General features: G+C 42.6%; 1 protein-coding gene across 3 annotated transcripts in view; it reads right to left on the reverse strand.

The window, feature by feature from the left end:
* Positions 1-19,484, reverse strand: part of LOC119176114 (transport and Golgi organization protein 6 homolog) — a 53,062-nt gene extending 33,578 nt beyond the window's left edge. The window contains exons 1-7 of one of the 3 annotated variants that reach the window (XM_075895568.1): positions 19,123-19,484; positions 17,059-17,645; positions 16,371-16,464; positions 16,067-16,230; positions 8,167-8,290; positions 6,467-6,597; positions 1,308-1,406 (exon numbers count right to left, since the gene is read on the reverse strand). In XM_075895568.1, coding sequence (XP_075751683.1) covers positions 1,308-1,406; positions 6,467-6,597; positions 8,167-8,290; positions 16,067-16,230; positions 16,371-16,464; positions 17,059-17,645; positions 19,123-19,210 — 1,287 coding nt within the window. In that variant the 5' untranslated portion in view covers positions 19,211-19,484. The remainder of the gene's footprint in view (positions 1-1,307; positions 1,407-6,466; positions 6,598-8,166; positions 8,291-16,066; positions 16,231-16,370; positions 16,465-17,058; positions 17,646-19,122) is intronic. The other 2 variants (XM_075895566.1, XM_075895567.1) reach the window with 2 other exon arrangements.
* Between the last annotated feature and the right edge of the window lie 446 nt (positions 19,485-19,930).

Here is a 19,930-nt window from a genome sequence, read left to right on the forward strand (position 1 = left end):
GCTTAGATGCTGAGACCACAATAAATGCATGTAGAAACACAAGGACTGCCAATCCACTTTATCCACTTTATCCACAAGGACTGCAATCCACTTTACTGGCGCCTGAAGGGAAGCGGAGGAAATGTATGCCCTCAAATCTTTCCACCAGGCAAGAAACACATGCTAGTGTTAAAGGCGGAACTTTACCAGCCGACATGTATCGTCGCTAAAGTTCTCGTTTCTCGCATTCAGGGTCACTGCCCAAACATTGCTGAGCTCGTTGCTTCCTATGAATCACCCCCCTGAAATATGCTGCCTACACGTATTGCTAGGTAGTTCATGTCTTGGGTAGATCAGCACCTTTCTTAAGACTAGATGGTCGCGCCAAAACGCCGTACTGTATAACACTTGATGATTATTTCTCAAAAGATGACGCTGCTCCCAGTGCACACTTGACCACTGGCGAAAATGAGGATGCCACTTGTCACAGGTAGGCACAGCTTGATCAAAGTAACGTGCCAGTGGCTAGCCTTGAAGAGCACTTCAGGCTTTCAGTATTTTTGGCCTTTTCTGGACTATTTAATAGGCCAGTCAAAAGAGAGCTTTAAAGCCTCAGCCCACCTTGAAGATGCTTTCTTCGCTTTTGCCACTCTTCCCACTGCCGAAAAGTTTGCTGATGTGTACTCGAACATCATCTCAACTTCGGCATGGCAAGTGGAGTAGCAGCATGGGCTGCGAAATGGAAGCGAGAGAAGCGAGCAACGCTGAGCAGGTATGTGGTGCAAGCAGTTGGCAAATGTCCAGAGTATTCTTCCCAAAGGTGTACCCCCTTCTAAAGAATGCGAGAACTCTGCCGGTGAGCACAGCTGAAGCAAAACGGTTTTTTAATCGCTGAGGCACCTAAAGTTGTACCTGAGGGCTACAACAACAAATGAAAGATTGTTTGGCATCGCTCTCTGAACATTCACCATGAAATACGAGTCCACCCGGAAGACATTCTCTCTGTTCTTTACAGGAACGTTGACGGCTTCAGCTGAATGTGTGTGTGTAATATCAACCACAGGTGCCTGCTGAAAATCAAGGAAGAAAGTCAACTAAAGTAATTCGTGGATTGAGATTTTCTAGAAAACAGAAGTAAAAACATAGTTGTTGATGATCAAGTGATGGAGTTTAACAACCCAAAAGCACGATATGATTAAGAGACGCTGTAGTCGGGCGCTCTGGAAACTTTACCACTTTGGTTCTTTAACATGCATCTAAACCATAGCGCACGAGCTTCAAGCATTTTCCCCTACAACGAAAATACAACAGGGATGCAGTCCCGATACCTGCGGATCAGCAATGGAGCACCATAACCACTTGACCACTCTGGCGGGTAGTAAAAAAGACGGTTTTGGTAAAGTCAGAATGCGCAACTTTTCGTCCAGCTGTAAGGAAGCAAGTTCAACTGTATAAGACATGTTGCTGAAAATCACTCCGACAGCATGACAAAGTGATCCAGTTCTCTCTCTTTGCCTACTTACTGCTTTTCAGTGGCTCCTTTCACTTACAGACGCGGTTAGCGGATACAAAATGGTCAACTAGCCAAACTTGCATGTGGCAATTCTCGCAAATTTTGGGTAACATATGGGGCATTTATTATGACATGTAACGTGCAGGATAATCTTCGTGTAAACTGAAAAAAGATAATCAACAGCATTGCGCTGTGTGATATGTCTGTTTGCTGCGTGAGACATTGCTTGCACAGGGTCTCTTTCATTTATTGTACAGAAATATAGTTGCTATGTATATTGCTTGTAATTTTACGCGATAACATGCCTACTCATGTTTCTTCATTCTGTGCATTTCTTGTCCAGCGTCATGTCGCTAGTTGCAGAAATTGTTCAGCGTGCTCTTTTAGTCATGTCAATGTAAACAAACGAACAGATGAAGCAAATCAATATATATCATTTGTCGTATATTTTTTCAGTTTAATGTTCTTTATTCATGCGCTATTTGCCACAGTGCTGAACAATAAAGCTTGTGCTCACTACAGCTGCCCACACTGTATTTTCCATTACGCTGCTTTAGGGTTATGACCACCATCTTATTATTTATGAGCCTAAGTTACATGAGTCTGTTTTAAGGCTCTGGTTAGCCTGCACATTATATATATATATATATATATATATATATATATATATATATATATATATATATATATATATATATATATATATATATCATATGGACGAACTATCTGCTCATAGAAAGAGTCCCAGAACAGATGTAGATGTAGGGGTGGTTTCACATGCGTCCCTTTTATCTCCTAGTGGGCGCGTGCCTGGTCCTCGCGACGGGCGTTTTGTTGATTCGCCACACGTCCCTTGCATGTTATACACGCGCGAGTGACTTGTGACTTTGGCAGCATGCCTATGTGTTGTGTACCACTCGGTGATTGTCAGAGCAGCTTTGCTGCACTATGTGTATGTGTGTATCTGAAATTGCCTGCCTTTATGTTTCTCTCTCTCACACTCCCTCTTCTCCCTTTCCACTTCGTTGAAGTTATGAAATCGTCAGCAGCAAGGTATAGCCACCCTTCCCACATTCATATATATATATATATATATATATATATAAACATATATATATATATATATATATATATGTGTGTGTGTACTGTACACTCGCATACAAGCCAAGTTAGGTGTACAAATCGAATATTCTGTCACACGTGTGTGCATGAGTGTTAAGATGTTAGCAGACCGTATGAAGGTTCAATAGTGTCACAAAACGAGCGCTCAAAAAAGGGCGCGCCGCCAAATTCTCGCGACGAAGCGCCGGAGAGACGCCTCAAAGTCAACGATAAAGAAGAAAACAAGCATCGAAAGACTCCCTGGGTCCGCCGTCCCTCTCCCCTTGGAAGCGTAGGTTCGCCGACGAACCTCCTCACATCGGCGGCCGAGCAAGCCCTAGAAGGTTCTCGAGGGAAAGGGGCGTGGCGATGCAGAGTTGCGTCATCTGTCGCGGACGGCCCTTGAACTGTCTCGCGCTTTCCCCAACCTTGGCTGCGTATCGCTCCAACAAAACGATGAGAATTATCTGGAATCTAGCGCGGAAGGTATTTAACCAAGCAGCAGAGATGGGAGATCAGGAGAAGAAGGAATTTCACGCCAATATGCGTAGGGTGTTTCCGCTGTGTCGTTGGCGAAGCCTTTGGCCCTCAGTGACAAAGGAGAAGAAGAAAGTATACGCCAGAGTGCGTAGGGTTTTCCGCCGTGTCGGCGGCGAAGGTTTTGTCCTCAGTGACAAAGCAGGAGAAGAAGGAATTTCACGCCAGTGTACGTAGGGTGTTTCCGCCGTGTCGTCGGTGAAGCCTTTTGTCTTCAGTGACAAAGGAGGAGAAGAGGAGGATTTCCACCTGAGGGGTGAAGACTCGTGCTACAGGCAGGAGTGTGTGTCTACCGCCAGCGAGCAAAGACGCGTGGCAACTGCTGCGCGTGGGAAGCCGATGTGTAACCGACAAAGAAGTTTGGTGCTTGGAGAGCGGCCAATTGAAGACGCGAGGTTTCCTGGAAGAGAAATTTCGAGGGTAGCGGAACGACAACAGCGCTGGACTTTGAGTGAGTGATTCTCGGAAGAGTATCATTCAGACTTTTGTTCAAAGACTTCGGACTGAATAGGTTTTCGAACTCTTTAGTCTTTAAGTGTCTTGGTTGTTTGATGCATGCGACTGCATTGTAGTGCGTATTGTTGTTGTGTCTGTCGTTTCGAGTGTGGCTGATTGCACTGTGTAGTACGTTGTTTGATTGGTGACATATTGTATTCAACTATTGCCGAGTGTGCATACTTGTGTATCGATTTGATCTGCCGTAATTGAGAATATAATTTTGTTTTGTTTATCGACTCTCGGCTCTGACTTGTTCTTTGAGCCACAGCCGGCGTCCGCTGGCGCGCCAAATAGGACCACTTCTAAATTGTCCACGCATTTGTGGTGCAGTTCGGGGGGCCGATATTTCGGTCCTTGGAATTAGCCCGGCGATTGCCTCCCTAATTAACGGGACCCGTGACAAATAGCAATGTTATTTTCTGGCTTGAGTATATCTTAGAATACGTAGCAAGGGTCACACTGTAATATGCTCGAACGTGGCCTATCAGACCTTGCAACTGTGTCTGAGTTTTTCCATTAAAACAAACCTCTGCCTATTGAGATTATCGTAGTGATCAACTCCGGCGAGATCTGTTCCGGCGGGTACAAGTATAACCACTGCTTAAGCATTAATCCTGTTGCCAAGCCAACTTAAAACATTCGCGGCCGAGATTCCTGCCCAAAATCTCACAGAGTCGAGGAATGGTATTGTGATAGTAGCAGAACTTAGTTTTTTAATCACGTCAGTGCGAAGCGACAAAAAAAAATTTAGTTGGATAAGTGGCAGAGAAAGGGCGGAGGGGGGTGTTGGACGAAAAATTTCAGGGGAGGGGTTTGAACCCGCCTTGGCTACGCCACTGCACAGTACACAGGCCACTAGCTTTTTACACCTATAAAAACGAAACTGTTGTAGCTGGGATCAAATACACGCCTTTCAGGTCAGCAGCTGTGCACCATAACCACTGAGCCACAGCAGCAGTTCACGTCGCAGTTGGTGAGCATAACAGTAGCTTAAACTTCTTTTTCTTGAGTGCCAAATACTGTAGTAGCGGCGTAACAGGGCTAAACTCATGTATAGGGCGACAGTGAAAGAAAACATGCATAACAAAGCACTTCACTATGCGCACTCTTTTACATTGTAGTTATAATTCTGTCACAATGCTAAACCACCACACCCAGCAACCTACATTATTATAGTACCAATAACTAGTTGGAACTGCATGGAGTGGTTCAGAGAAAATATGTAAGGTCAGCAACTGAGAATAAACAAAGCTCCATGGAAACACAGCAGCATATTTACCCAGGATACATGTAGCTGAATATGATTCCTATACACATGAGGAGGCTGACAATGGCATAAACTACTACTCTTTCAGTGTTTGTGGATTATACATTGTTTTAAAAACAAAAACAGAACATTTCTTGCAAAAAGAGCTGCAATTGTAAACCAAAAATAAGGAAGTGAAATTGCAATTTTGTAAGCTTGCTGTATTCACACACCAATCAGAGTACTAAAGGTGTTCTCCGAATCTTAGCTAGGACACCTACAAGAAAAACATCTTCCAGGCAAGAGCCACAGTCAACAGGAGTTTTCTTCTCAAGCATCACTTGCAAGATAAATAAAACCCCAACAATCTCCGAGCATCATGCCTAATAATAATGATGCCGAGCATCATGCATACTTTTTTACATGAAAGAGCTGTTTTGGGATCTCAAGGTGATCTTCTCATATGTCTTTCACTTTTGCACAATTTTTTAGCACATCAGACAACTTATTTCAGCAATAGTGACTGCGATATTTACTTCGTTCTAACACAGCCTTGATTTTTACAAGTGTGCCAACCTTTATAGATCAAACTATTTTTTGGATTACTTAGTTTCAAAATGAAACTACTTTATCATGGAAGTGGTAGCTACTAAGTGCCATGGTAACAGTAAACGTAATTCAAAATGGTTACCAATTAGACAGCACTGAAATTTGCATTACGAACTGAAGAAGAGTAGGTTTTATTGCTTTCAGACAAGAGATGTGCAGTAAATTTCTGTCGCAAATATCACATGAAGAAACAAACCTAAGCAGTAGGGACAAATGACGCAGCATTACCACCAACTACCGCATCTAAGCCTCTTGATGCGCCAAGGGTGTCCCATAGCATCTTGTATCTCATAGAGTTAGTTGGTGTATGCAGAGGAACACAGACAGAAATTTGTCTAGGCCAAGTGCCCTTACTGAATAAATTACAAAAACAAAAGTGGAGAGACAGATCCAAGGAAAGTTAAAAATTAAAACAGGAGCCACAAAGAATGGTTTAGGAAAGAAATAATGCCTTTGACAGTATATATATTTATATTGAAGTACTGAGGTAGGGCTAGTCACTGAATTCTGTATAAAAGAGAACCAGCGAGTGATGCATCTGTAGCTATCGCAGAGATGGCTGTAAAGAGCTGCCGACTCAACATGTGCTTCGCAGGAAACCCTGAGAAAAGCTGCCTCTGCGTTAAAATGGAAACACCAGATTTTTCTGTAATGTAGCAAGGTCAGTGATTTCTTGTCAAGCTTTGAGGCTCCTATAGGTAAGATTTAGACCACTATAGTACAAGGATGTAGAATAATGAATAAATTCTATCGCTCACTGGAACTACAGTATCATAAATCGGGAACTTTGAGATGAAAAGCCGAGATCCAAGATTGGGATGCCGCATGTGAGATGTAGATGCAGTGTAATAAATTGCAATATTAGTTCTGTATTTGGCTCAGGCTTTTGTAATATTTTTTTTAAACACTGAATTTAATGCTCGTGCAGCTCTATCTAAAGCACAAACTATTCGCACAGGTGTGTCCTCATGTTATTAACTCACCTGGTCAGAAATCCTATCATAATAGCTTTCCACAGTAACAACCTTGGTGCTCGGCATCCTGGCAACAATCTTGGCAAATGTTTCACATTTCTTCCAGTCTTTCTCAGACACCACACCACCAGTGTCATCCACTGAAAAACAAGGCATACAGCAGATCTACATTCAAATCCAGATACCATACAATATCGAAAGGGAGTAGAAAATATTTGCATGTGTCTTAATTTCACATTTAAACACCTACTGCTCAACAGTTAACTTTCCTGTCACGAGACCTAAATAATCTACTGACATGATACACAGCTTGTCAACATGCTGCCAAACAATGACTGTATAATTTGACAACTAATGCAATGCAAGTGTAGGCTGCGTCAAGAAGTTCATGCTCCCAGTGAATCTATATGCAAACTTTGGAGCAGAAATTATCAAGAACATTCAAAGTAGTTTTAAAAATCCCAAATTAAGCTATATACAATTTACACAATGATTATTATAACTGATACTTCCAGAAATAAAAAATTAAAATATAAACACACTGAAAATTAGCATACTTTCTGCTGTAAAACATGAAAAGTTTTCGCTTTTGCCCCCCTGGTTTCTTGTCATTAGTAAGATGCCACAGATCCCACATTAACAGATTCAAGACAAATAAGTTGTAGCAGTTTGAGTGGCAAAACATGAAACAGCATGTTTGCACTTGCCATGGCGTTTAAATTACACTCTAGCATTGAATAGATCATTCACATAGCATTGGTGTGCATGTACCACTTATATAAACTTAGGACGCATGTGAAAGATTTCATCATACCTGTGTACTACACACATAATCTGGAGCCGAGCAATGAGGGTGTTTATAATGGCAACTACAACAAGATGAAAGTACAATGAAATCTCATAGATAGTTCTGTACAATACCTCTTTCCAGATGATATGTTTTTTCTTTTCCTCGCAAATGTAATTCCCCACAGGAGCAATACGGTTATAGCAATCACATTTTCACCTAATATTGGATAATATGATTACAGAAGTGGGCTTCTACGGGCATTTCTAACAATCTACAGCTGTACACTCCAGAGGACTGGCTCGAACAACATTTCAACATCCCACAAACAACATGCTACACACCAGCATCTATGCAGGTTTTGCAGTAACAGTGCTGATAAATTCCCATCAGAAGAGAGCACAGAGAGCGACATTTTGAAATGCCACCAAGTACACCCATTTTCATACTTCTTGGAGCATTGTCTAGGCTAATACAATTCAGAATGACATGCTTTATTTACCAGTTCTGCAAAGATTATATCAATGAGAATTCATTATAACTGATTTTCCACGGAAAGCCATGGTACTAGTACTACATATACTAAGAGCAATATGAAATTATTTATTGAAAGTTTTCATTTAAACAACTAAGGTAAAGTACTTAGAAAGATAACTGAACGTGCCCCTCGTTACTCAGAAACAAGTCTACTTGTGCAAGAAGCGATTCTGGTCCCCCAGAGCAGCGAGAGTGCAACAAAAACCTTCTGAGAAAGTGCATCTTATGAGCACACTGCACTGCCAACCTATATTAGCAAGAATATAGACAACCACCACTTTTGTACAACGCTGGCCCCTTTTATCTAGCTATGGCTAGATTATTTAATTTAATTTAAAATTTGTGCACCACGATTCTTTCCTCTAAAATGACACTTTTTTCTCACCGCTCCATGCATCGAATATGCCAAGAATAACTTGTGCGAGGCCTCCTTCGTGCAGCAGGCATTCTGTGAGGAGTTGCCCACAAACGCCTTTCAGCCAATGTGGAGTGTTTTTAGCACCTGAAACCTAGAGAATGTAAATGCCATCAGCATCACTTTCCAGTATAACCAAATTTGCTATGACAAAGGTCGTAAATATCAACCATTTTTCAAAAAATAGCAAAGGATAAATGGAGCAGGCACGTCAATATTACATATGAGTATGCAAATATTCAAAAATTTTGAATAACAAATCGCATAGTGCATGTTTAAACTACCAAGTACTTTTCCCATAGTAAGTACAGACAGCAAAACCCCGAACTAACAAAACCTTTGAACAGTAAGGGATCGTCTTTTCTTATTTTAAATCTTGAATTACCAAGATGCATGCTACCAAGCTCGTAGGGAATATTGACGTTATATTGATCACTGGATAAAGACATTTTTGACATGTTGCCAATCCACTACCATCGCCATAAGATCGGTCATGGGACAGTGGGAATTGCAGCTCCGTTTGGATACGGAAGTGCAGTTTTTGAACATGCTTATATGACAAACAACAGATGCAAATGTTAAGTTGATGTCAATTATTTTGCAGGTGGGATAATCAACATTGATGGCGAATTCGGTTGGCCACTCTGGTCCTCTGGCTCAGAGTCACCAGATGCAGAGACAGCTCGCAATCGGAGCGCGAAAGGCAGTGTACCAACCGAATACATCGGCGATCTCAGAGCGCTTAGAGCAGAGCACCCGTAGCGCCACCATGTGAACAGCGCGGGAAGCTGCCATTAAAACATTGCTGCCCCACGTCAACAAATGGTGTCGATCAGTTCAGTAGACATCACTGACATGTCTGACCTTTCTTATACTCTTTCTTTCTCTCTCTCTCTCTCATATGTCTGGGCATAGCGAAAGCCTTCTTAGCTTAGCACATAAATTTGGCGATCGTCCTCGTCTGAACTTCAAGGCAGGCTGTCTGCGAGCTGCTGTAACGACAGCACTGACGTTTACTTCACCTTCGCTGGCCGCCTCATTATTTACATGGTGCATTTATGACTTTATAGATGTGAATTAGCCCCACACGTGCGCAAAAACACCATTAACAACGCACAGGCACGAACTATTACACCCCCGGCGATGCCCTCATCCGAAATGCACGCTTGGGCTCCTCACTTCACCTCGTTCACCTGCCGGCAGCCACGTGATTGGCCGGCTTGTGTCATGTGATTCATCCTCTTGGTCAGATCGCGCCACGCTCCCGCTTTGAAGTCAGAGCGGTCGGCAGCGCTCCGAGTCAGAGGCCAACGCTCTGAAAGAGCCAACTGAAGGTAGTCCGAGCGCTCAAATACTACCAACTGAAGGCGCAGCAACTTTTCAGAGCGCTTTAAAACGCCCAACCGAATACGCCATGATATTTTCTTGCCTTTGGTACTAAGGCCCGTGATATTGATACAAGTCATCATTAACATCAACGAATTCACCATAAAGGCGACGAAGATGACGATTCAACAAAAGCTCGTGTTGTTGTTGCCACTTCGCCATCTTGGTTCAAAGACACTGTGTACTCCATGTACAATCTGTAAATATATTTCTACCCTCTGTCTACTCTCACCCCATGACATTTTGGTGGTGGTGCGGGGTAACAAGACGGAGCTACGCAGCGGCCGACGCTTTGTTTCTTCCACGATGGCACAAGAGGGTCCGGCTCCAGCTTCCGCAGCGGCCACCGCAACGACGACAGTTGTTCTGCCCCAGCTGAAAGACCCTGGCACGTTCTGCGGGACCGACAATGTCGACATTGAAGAATGATTGCCGCTGTACGAGTGAACAAGCAAGAATTATCGCTGGGACAAAAAGGCTCATGCTGGCGAACATCCTATTTCACCTGAAGGGGACAGCCAAAGTGTGGTTTGAAAACCACAAAGCGGAAATTGGCAGCTGGAATGCGTGCACTGTTCAGCAAATCAACTGGCAGGAAGACAGCGGCCAAGAAGAAGCTAGCATCTCGCGCTCCAACGTAATCGGAGTCGTACCAGCCTTACATACAGGATGTGCTCGCCCTTCGCCGCAAAGCAGACGACGACATGGAGGAGTCCGAGAAGGTAGCGAACATATTAAAAGGCATTGCCGATGACGCGTTCAATTTTCTAATTTGCAAGGAATGTGACACAGTAGATGCCATTATCCTAGAGTGCCAGCGTTTTGAGGCCGCCAAGAGCCGACGTATTTCCCATCAGTTCGCTCGACTTCCCAACACCACAGCAACATGGTCGTGTGAAGACATGCCTGTACCACAGGCACCCCTGACTGCAGAGCACGTCACGAAGATCATCCGTCGAGAACTTGAAGCTATGTCTCCCGCTTCAACTTTCTCTCGTGCCTGTGAGCCCAGCTCCCAAATGGTGCCTTTAGTGCATGCCATTGTCCACCAAGAGCTTTCAAACGTTGGCCTGGAATCTGTATGCACCGCCACCCCCTCCTGACCGACTGGCCGTCGTCCGCCAGTTTCCTACGCCCAAGGCCAGAGGCTCCCAGTGCGCTCTCGCAATCCCGCAGAGTGGAGGACTGCTGATGACTGGCCCATTTGCTTTAACTGTCATCGTGTTGGTCACATGGCACGCTATCGCAATAGCAAGTAGTATTGGTGTCAGCCTTCCTATGGCTACAACCGCCACGCAGAGGCAGATTATGGCCACTTCGGAACTCGCCACGAGTCGCCCAGGTGTCCGTCTGGACACCTGGGTCATTGGGCTTTAAAGCTACAGGAATATAGCTTTGACGTGACCTACATGTCTGGCCGAATGTAAGAGGATGCCGACTGTCTATCTCGCCATCCTGTTGATCCCCCTGATCTGTCAGCGCACAATTCTGATGCCTGTGTCTTCGCCATTTCTGATTGCACGGAAATACGTAGAGAACAAACAACTCAGTGATGCTAATTTGTAGTCTATCATACGCGGTGTAGCTTCTGACACCTCGGATCCTTCTCTTCGCCTGTTCACGCTTCATGACAGAATTCTCTATCGGCGCAACAAGAGCACTGAAGGCCCAGAACTATTTCTGGTAGTTCCTGCAATGCTCCGTTACATTGTGCTCGAACAACTTCATGATGCCCCAACTGCTGGACATTTCGGAGCAGCCCGCACGTATCACCGCGTACGGCGTCGATTCTTCTGGCCCGGCCACTACCGCTCTGTGCACCGATATGTTGCATCTTTTTGAGTCTTGCCAGCACCGCAAGCAACCTTCATTGGCACCACCTGGGCCACTTCATCCAATCGACATTCCGACAGACCCGTTCTACCACGTCGGCCTCGATCTCATTGGACTATTTCCAACGTCTCTGAGTGGGAATAAGTGGGTAGTGATGGCAAAAGACTACACGACACGCTTTGTCGTCATGAGAGCGCTACCAAAAAGCTGTGCTACTGATGTCGCGGACTTTCTCCTTCATGACATTCTCCATCATGGAGCGCCACGTGAACTGCTGACCGACCGTGGTCTATCATTTCTCTCCAAGGTCGTAGACGACATTCTTCGCTCGTGTTCCACAGGTCATAAACTCACTACTGCCTACCACCCGCAAACAAATGGACTCACTGAGCGCCTTAACCACACACCGACAACAATGCTATCCATGTATGTCTCCGCAGATCATCGTGATTGGGATGCCACTTTGCCGTTCGTGACGTTTACATACAACTCGTCACAACACGACACCGCTGGCTTTTCTCCCTTCTATCTCTTGTACGGCCGTCACCCCACTTTGCCTTTTGACACTCTTCTGCCGTCGCATACTGACACTCCTACCGAGTACGCTAACGATGCAACTACTCAGCTCGAGCAGCCCACCAGATTGCCCAGAATCGCCTTTCGGCCTCGCAACTATCTCAAAAATATCGCGACGACAGCCGTTACAGAGCTGTCTCTTACTCCCCAGGATCGTTGGTCTAGCTCTGAATTCCCTCCCGTCACGTTGGCCTATCCTCGAAGTTCTTCACTCGCTACAACGGGCCTTACAAAGTCTTGCGCCAATTGACCGAGGTGACCTATGAGATTACCTCCTTGGACACTCCATCCTCATCGTCTCTGCCGTCCACTGATATTGTACACATCGCCCGCCTTAAGCCGTACTTCTCTGCCCAGGATCGCATGCTTTCTTAAGCACCGAGATGGCGCTTTCACCGGTGGCGGCTATACGATACAAGTCATCATTAACATCAACGAATGCCCCATAAAGGCGACAAAGATGACGATTAAACAAAAGCTCGTGTTGTTGTTGCCACTCCACCATCTTGGTTCAAGGACACCGTGTACTCCGTGTACAATCTGTAAATATATTTCTACCCTCTGCCTACTCTCACCCCGTGACAATATAGTAACTGGTTGATGTTTCTTTTTTCCATTGTTTATCTGCATGTGCAGTGTACAGCTCAACATTGCTTAATTACTATGCCTCAGTTTTATTCAAAGGATCACGACAAAGAGCCACTTTGCATACTGTAGTCATTTCTGTATCTCAATGTATAGCAATGTATAGCTACAAATCATGCTAAATGCTCTAGTCGGCAATGCATATGACTTTACTTTTTGAATAGATAATTGTACACAAAACTAAACATACATATATATAAAAAGCTTATACATACATTGGTACACATACATATTCAAAAGTACAAAACAAAATTACAACACAATGCACACATAAAAAAACAGGAAAGTACACGTCAACCACATGGTCACAAGTTTTACTGTGCAGGTAGAGAATTCCAATCTGAAATGGTGCGTGGAAAAAAGTAAAACTTATATGTGTCTGTTACAACATAGATAGGTATTAGTGCATCAGAGTGACGGCGCTGTGTCTGCATTGTGGAAAAAGGGCTTAAAAGAAGTATAGGATCAAGAATGAACTTGTGGTAAATCATATTATGTAAAAAATCCAAAAAGTACATGTCTTCAAGTTTAAGAGAAGGAATGTCGTTAGCCAACATTAGTTGTGATGGTGGAGTCTATACATTTGTATTTAGAAGAAATGAAAGAACCAACTTTCTTGTATTCTATAAAAATCAATTTTTGTATGCAGATCCCATGCGACCCAGGCATATTATAGTTTTGGGCAGATATAGGTTAGGTAGATGAGAAACTTAATGTTTGACGGGAAATTTCTCAGTATGTGTCCCAGATAAACCTGTTTGTAGAATGCAGCAGAGTATGTGTTTTTAATATGACGGTTTCATAAAAAATTGTTAAGGAAGAATACGCCAAGGTACTTACAACTCTCAATTTGTTTTTAATCGAACCGACCCCCTTTTACACCACATAACTAAGGCAATCCTTTTTATGGGTTATGAGAAGAGAGATAATTTTTTTAGTATTTACAGCCATACCTCGTTTTTTTGGATCCCAAGGATATCTTTTAAACTGAAATCTATACTAGGGGACAACTTTCTGTGGCAATGAAGGGAAAGCTACGAGGGCAGAGCTATTGCTTCTGTACTCTTCCACAAAGTAGCCCGGTTCAGCTCGCATTTCAAATGATAGCCGTGCTCAAGTAATTCCAATGCACACAACTTGATACGTCTGCTTACAAAGTCATTTCTGATTGAAATTCGACACAAGCTCCTTCGGCAAGTCGTCCGAATAGCTTGAGGACAACTTGCGCTCACCTAAAAACGAACATGCCATTTTGACTGTGAGGTGCACATAAAACGTGCGACGTTTTCAGAAGCTCAAAACTGCGAAATTACTCTTGAGAAAGCAACAACAAATATGAATATCTTCTTGGTGAGTGCAGCCTCTCTTTATAGACAGTATCCAGTAACGAATAATGTTATTCTTTTTCATTATTTTTCAGCCGAAAACAGTGACACATTTGCGGCACTATATTCTACAGCGGTGGCACACGGCCACTTTGGCTACGTAGCCTTCCCTTTGTTGCCACAGAAAGTTGCACCCGAGTATAGTTCCCTCTGATTTTACATAGACTTAATGGTACAAAACACGATGCAATCATCTATAAACCACCTTACTTGCGTATAAAAGAATGAGCAATTTAAAGACACTAACTACCCTGGGGAACCCTTGAAATGACTGGCAGATAGCACGAGCTGCGACTATCAGTTATAACACACTTTTCACATTTATTTAGATAGTCTGTGATCTAAGAAATCAAGATATCTGAAAGTTTAATGTTTCTTAGCTTATGAAATTACTTTTTCATGAATCACCCTATTAAATATAATCCAAAACACAGCATTAATTCGACCATTAGCATCCAACGTTTTAGCAAATGAATCTATTCATCGATTACTAAAACTGTGTGATAGTTGAGCAGCCTTTCATGAAGCCATATTGGCATGTGGTTAGTATAGAGTTAATTCCATCAATGAAGTTGCAATCTTGATTTAGAAAATTTTGCAGTCTCATGATGTACACGATATGGGTCTGTAATTATGTAGTCACAAATGACCACTTTTCTTAAAGACTTGGACAACTCGAGCCGTGCTCCAATCACTACTTACTGTTGGACATAACGAAGACTCTGAACAACAAAACCAAGAATTTGGCAATACTTTTGGCCTATTGCCTAGGGAATACACTTGGGATGTTACCAGGGCTAGGAGTTGCATTAGCTGTTAAATTTAGGAACAGAGACATAATGCCGTCTCATGAGATGAAGTTTGCTACATGCGGTTGAAGCACTCCAGAGTCTAAAGATAATCCTGAACTTGCATTAGTAAGTATATCATGAAAATAGTTGTTAAAAGTTGTGATGGCATTTAAGTCGTTAATAATGTTTCTAATAATTGAGATCTTCATGACATACTTCTTGCTTTCACTAAGGTGTCCCCAAAACTTATTCAGCATGTTTTTTCATAATGTTGGGCATCGTTGTAGTGAAATACAAATCTTTTAAGTCACGTTCACCACATGCTAGCTTTTTTTTGTAGTTCACTGATAATCCCTGTACAAACATGCTTCTTTATTCATTTGATTGTGTACTTCAATTGGATTATACCATGTGTCATCCAAAGCTTACTTTTAGTGACTTCCTTAGGTTTAGTAGGTATGAAGGTATCTACTGCAAAACACCGCGTCCCCCCTTCAGTAACGGATAATTCGACCAGATTTGAGAAGGGGCGCTTGCTTTGTCCTGGACCAAAATTCAAGAGGGCGGCGGGAAAGCCACGGAAAATAAAAAACATGCCTGTCCATGTTTCTAATGTAATGCTTCATTTATTTACTGCTTTTATTCCCCCTCTTATCTGGCAAACTCGTCAAATGGCTCCTCAGAGTCAGACACAAACAGAAACAATCACACTGATACAGCCAATATCTTTTCTTGATAATGTCAAAGAGGTTAAACTGACGCAAATGTCACCATAGCCAATATCTTTTCTTGATAATGTCAAAGAGGTTAAACTGACGCAAATGTCACCATTGAGGCAGCAACTGGTTTGACCAATATACAACCAGCCACATGACAATTTGATGAACAACTTAAGCTAATCGCTCGCGATATGTTGTTGCCAACAATTACAGCTCACTTTCTCCTCCTGTTACTTATGGTGTGCCCCAGAGCTCTGCGTTTCGCCCTTCCCTTTTCCTTAGCTAGGGTAATAATTTACCCGATGATGTAACCTCTTTGATTCACTTTTTTGGAGACGACTGTGTTGTTCACAAAGAAATCCCCAGTGACTTCGACGGTAGTTCTTTGGAAACTGACATGACTAATATTGCTAGCTGGTGCAGGATTTGGTAGATAGACCTCAACACTAACACATGTAAAGTTTTGTGTATTTCACATACTACCGAAACTCCTCTACTGTTTGCAAACAATAAATTTCAGCACTGCTATACTTACGCTTTCTACCTTTGGTTTGGTTGCATTTGAAAGTAAAAGCAGAAGCTCTCGAACAATCAAAGGTTGATACGTATTTCTCAGCAGGTACTGCAAGTCAGCGAAGAGGCACTCTCGATCTGCCAGCATTTCTTGAATTAAACTGGCATCATCAGGTGGTGCGCCAGCTACAGCAAGCACAAAAACAAGATGTCGACAATGATAATCTTTACATGCAGAGAAGGTCGTCAGACATGAATTTACAATTAAGTGTGCCAGAGGTAAAACTCATGGTATAAAAATGAGCTCACAAAGTGTGATGACATACCTCTACATTTTGTCAATGATGAATTCAGATCATCATAAGTTGAAGGAGAGCTTTCCATACTGGAATGTGGTTTATTGTTTTTGTCACTGGCAATCTGCAATTTACAAAACATATATGGTACACAAAATTTTTATTCTGTGAAGAGGTGGAGACCAAGATGTCATTAGAAAAATATGCACCAGATTAGTTTCATACTTTACTAATCATATAATGTGCCAGTACTACACCTGGTCAAAGCAAAGGTGAAAAACTATGTTTTAAAGTACTGAATATTTAGGTTGAACTAAGTAGATTTGGAGAGCTTCATGGAAGTGGTGTACCTCATTTGGTTAACACTCTTACCCAATGAGCCAATTTTCAAGCACAATTAGCCTTTATTAGTGCTGTGAAATAATGTGACATTACATGCATTATAACAAAACAACTATCATAATATGAGAAATATAACCAGCATCATTTTTCTTTTTTTTTGTTTGAAGCTATATTTATAACAGCTCCTTAAATAGGAAAGCTAAGAACATGCAAACACAGCTTTTATTCTTCCATACTTAAAGCTCTATCTTCATAAGCAGGCATTACTTTATTCATGTACATTCTACGACAGCAGCTGTACACTACCTACAGGTGTAAGTGTTGCTATGCAAGTACTAGAAATCCTATACAAAGAATAGCACACCATTTAACTTACTTTGCGGATTGGTGCATAGCAGAGTTGTAGCAATGCTGCCAGAATATCAACAAGGTGATGGTGCAAAACCATGCTAGAAAGCACTGGGCTCCTTATGCACACCAGAAGTGCTCGCACAGAGGCTACTAGCAATCTATGTCTTTCCCATGGAAGCAAACATGTGCTGCATTCTGGCATGACACTGACTGTCCGTCGTTCCAACGCCAGTCCCACTCCTGGTAAGAGATTCGGATTGATCCCGAGGGCCACTACAAACTGGAGGAGGCTTTGCACAGTCTTCTGCTGCAGAGCGCCAAGGCAGGTAGGAGGCGCCGGTGGAGCGTGGCATTGCTGAGAAGAGCCTTGAAGTTGTGATGGCGTTTTGGCCATTGACGCTGTGTCTATACAATTTTTCAGAAGCATTAACAGTGAAATGCAGTGATCAAGAAAGAAACAATACAAGTTCTCACTGCCACAAGGCTGGAGTAAATGGGGTGCATTCTCAAAAAGAACTCTTGAAAGGTTGCTGTCAGCTGTGACTTCTTCGGTAAAATGGTGAAGCCTCTGCTTTAGAAGTAAGTCAAGGCTCCCAACTTGAGCATTGACATCTGAAAAGCACAGGTCATTTAAATGAGATCCAAAGCAAGCTTTTCCAAAGATGACACAAAATATGAGCACCCCTTTAGACCTAGCATTTCACCTTGCCTTAAAAATTGCAAGTGGTCCAATGCAACATTAAAGCAGCATGTTATAACAAGCTTACTTCTTTTGTAAGCACTGCTGGTTATGTGCTGTTTTAGTACAGTTTTGCCCATTAAACCATCAAATGTTAGCAAGAATATCCTTCATAGCTATGCATAACAAAGCCGACACACACAAGCCTGAGGTTGTGTAGCTGCCATAGATGGAAAAAGTATTGAGTGTGAACTGCTCTTCTCATGGAAAAAGTCATATGAAGCAGACAGGTAATGAAGGCATTTTTTTTGTTCATAAACATACATCCATTTAAGTTATAAGTACATATTAATTAGGAACTATAAATAATGCTCATATGCTTTTCTAGTCTTCACATGCATCTCTGATAAAGGCTGACCAATGAATCACTTTTACTTGGGTAAAACTGAGTTCACATTGCTTCACATATTGTGCATTTGAAAACTGCATTTAAATTTGCTGTTCTCCTATGCCAGTGAGAGTGAATGGCTTGAAGATAAATACAGAAATTTGGTTTAGTTGAAGTGATGATGCATTAAGGGCAACGAGGGAGGGAAACCTAATGGCTAGCAGACTAAGTCATAAAATGACCTTGTTGAATCTGATATGTAGATTTTCGAGCCAAGTCCCAAACTACTAACTCAACACTACCCCCCCCCCCCTTTCCTTTTTTTATTTTAACTTGTGATGTCCGAAGTCCCCCAACGGTATCCTTCTCTTCCAGACGCCCTTCACAGAGAAATAGGCGCATTATTCGTGAAATTTCTCGCAAAATTGACTTAAGAAACGCTAAACTTTAGTGCCGCACATTAACTGGTTTTCCTGCTTACTGTAGTGTGGAAAGTGTTCACAATATGTCCTCGAAATTCGTATGGCTCCAAGAAGGCATTTAATGATGAAAAATTTGTGAGCCACAACAGGGCTCGCAGCTTTCGATCAGAAAAAATATCAGTAAAACATGACCTATCACAAAAATTGTGCACGCAGATTGAAATTGCTACACTAGATAAAAAAGATGTTTAAGAGCATCTGTTCGAAGGTAAAGCGCGAAGAAATCCGTCCCAGCAAGAACACATCACCTCGAAATGAAGACTGCAGCGAGGCTTCTATCAAATAAGTCATCGTACGGACAGTTCCTGTGATCAGAAAGTGCGAGTCTAAGTGCGGCTCACAACCTTTTCCAACATCAAATGATTCCACGCAGAAATTAAAATCTTCAGATCACGTGGTGAACAATTCCTAAATTGACAGTAAGCAGGCAAGCGATGTGAACGTAGGACACACATTTCCCAGATTACCATGAAGCAAAACTCATACTGTTAACGAAACGTCTATGATCGAGAGAGTCGGAACACAAGAACGGCAACTTACTCATGTGCTTCGTCGAGATCAGCAGTTCAATAATGTAGATAATCGCCTTTAGATCTTCCTCTGCCATATCAGCACCTCCACTGGACATGTTTAATCAAGACTAAAGCCACTGACAACGACCATTGCGCTTCAACCATGCACACGCACTCGTGACCATGCCGTTGTCAGATAGGAAGGAAACGCGGCGCCGAAGACGCTTTGTCTCAGAGTCACACATAACTCATCAATCCACACGACTGTCCCGGCATGTCTTCCCCCGCAGGGTCGTGTGAGGGGGAAGTTTGCCCACCATAACGTAAGTAACATGTAAACACCTTCCTCCATGCATGTAAACCACAAAACACATTGCAAACAATAACGGAACCAGTATACTGGCTGGATTGGATTGGATTGATATGGCTGTACCACAGAACACCTACCGCACTTTAGATGAATGGATAGATAGATTGATGTGGCTGTACCCTTTAGATTGGGCGGCGGCTACCGTCACCTAGCCGTAATACTTGGTGAATCACGGTGCCACTAACTAAATTTATCCTTCCTTTTTTTTCCTTTAAATAGTGAAGTATAGGACTGGTACTTTGCAGTGAATGGTTTAATTTTCACTCGTTTCTTGACTTTAGCCACCAATCAGATAACCTTCTTCTAGTTAATTCTACCTTCTTAAGGTCTATTTTGCCCTCACTGTCTTTAAAGTTCTATGAAAAACTCTGTGCCATCATCCTTAATGGGTTAAGCCATTTACAGAACATTATCAAGTGTTCGGCAGTTTCCTCCTCCTCTCCGCATGCACTGCATACCATGTCTA

Source organism: Rhipicephalus microplus, chromosome 5, assembly GCF_043290135.1.
Source record: "Rhipicephalus microplus isolate Deutch F79 chromosome 5, USDA_Rmic, whole genome shotgun sequence".
Taxonomy (NCBI): domain Eukaryota; kingdom Metazoa; phylum Arthropoda; class Arachnida; order Ixodida; family Ixodidae; genus Rhipicephalus; species Rhipicephalus microplus.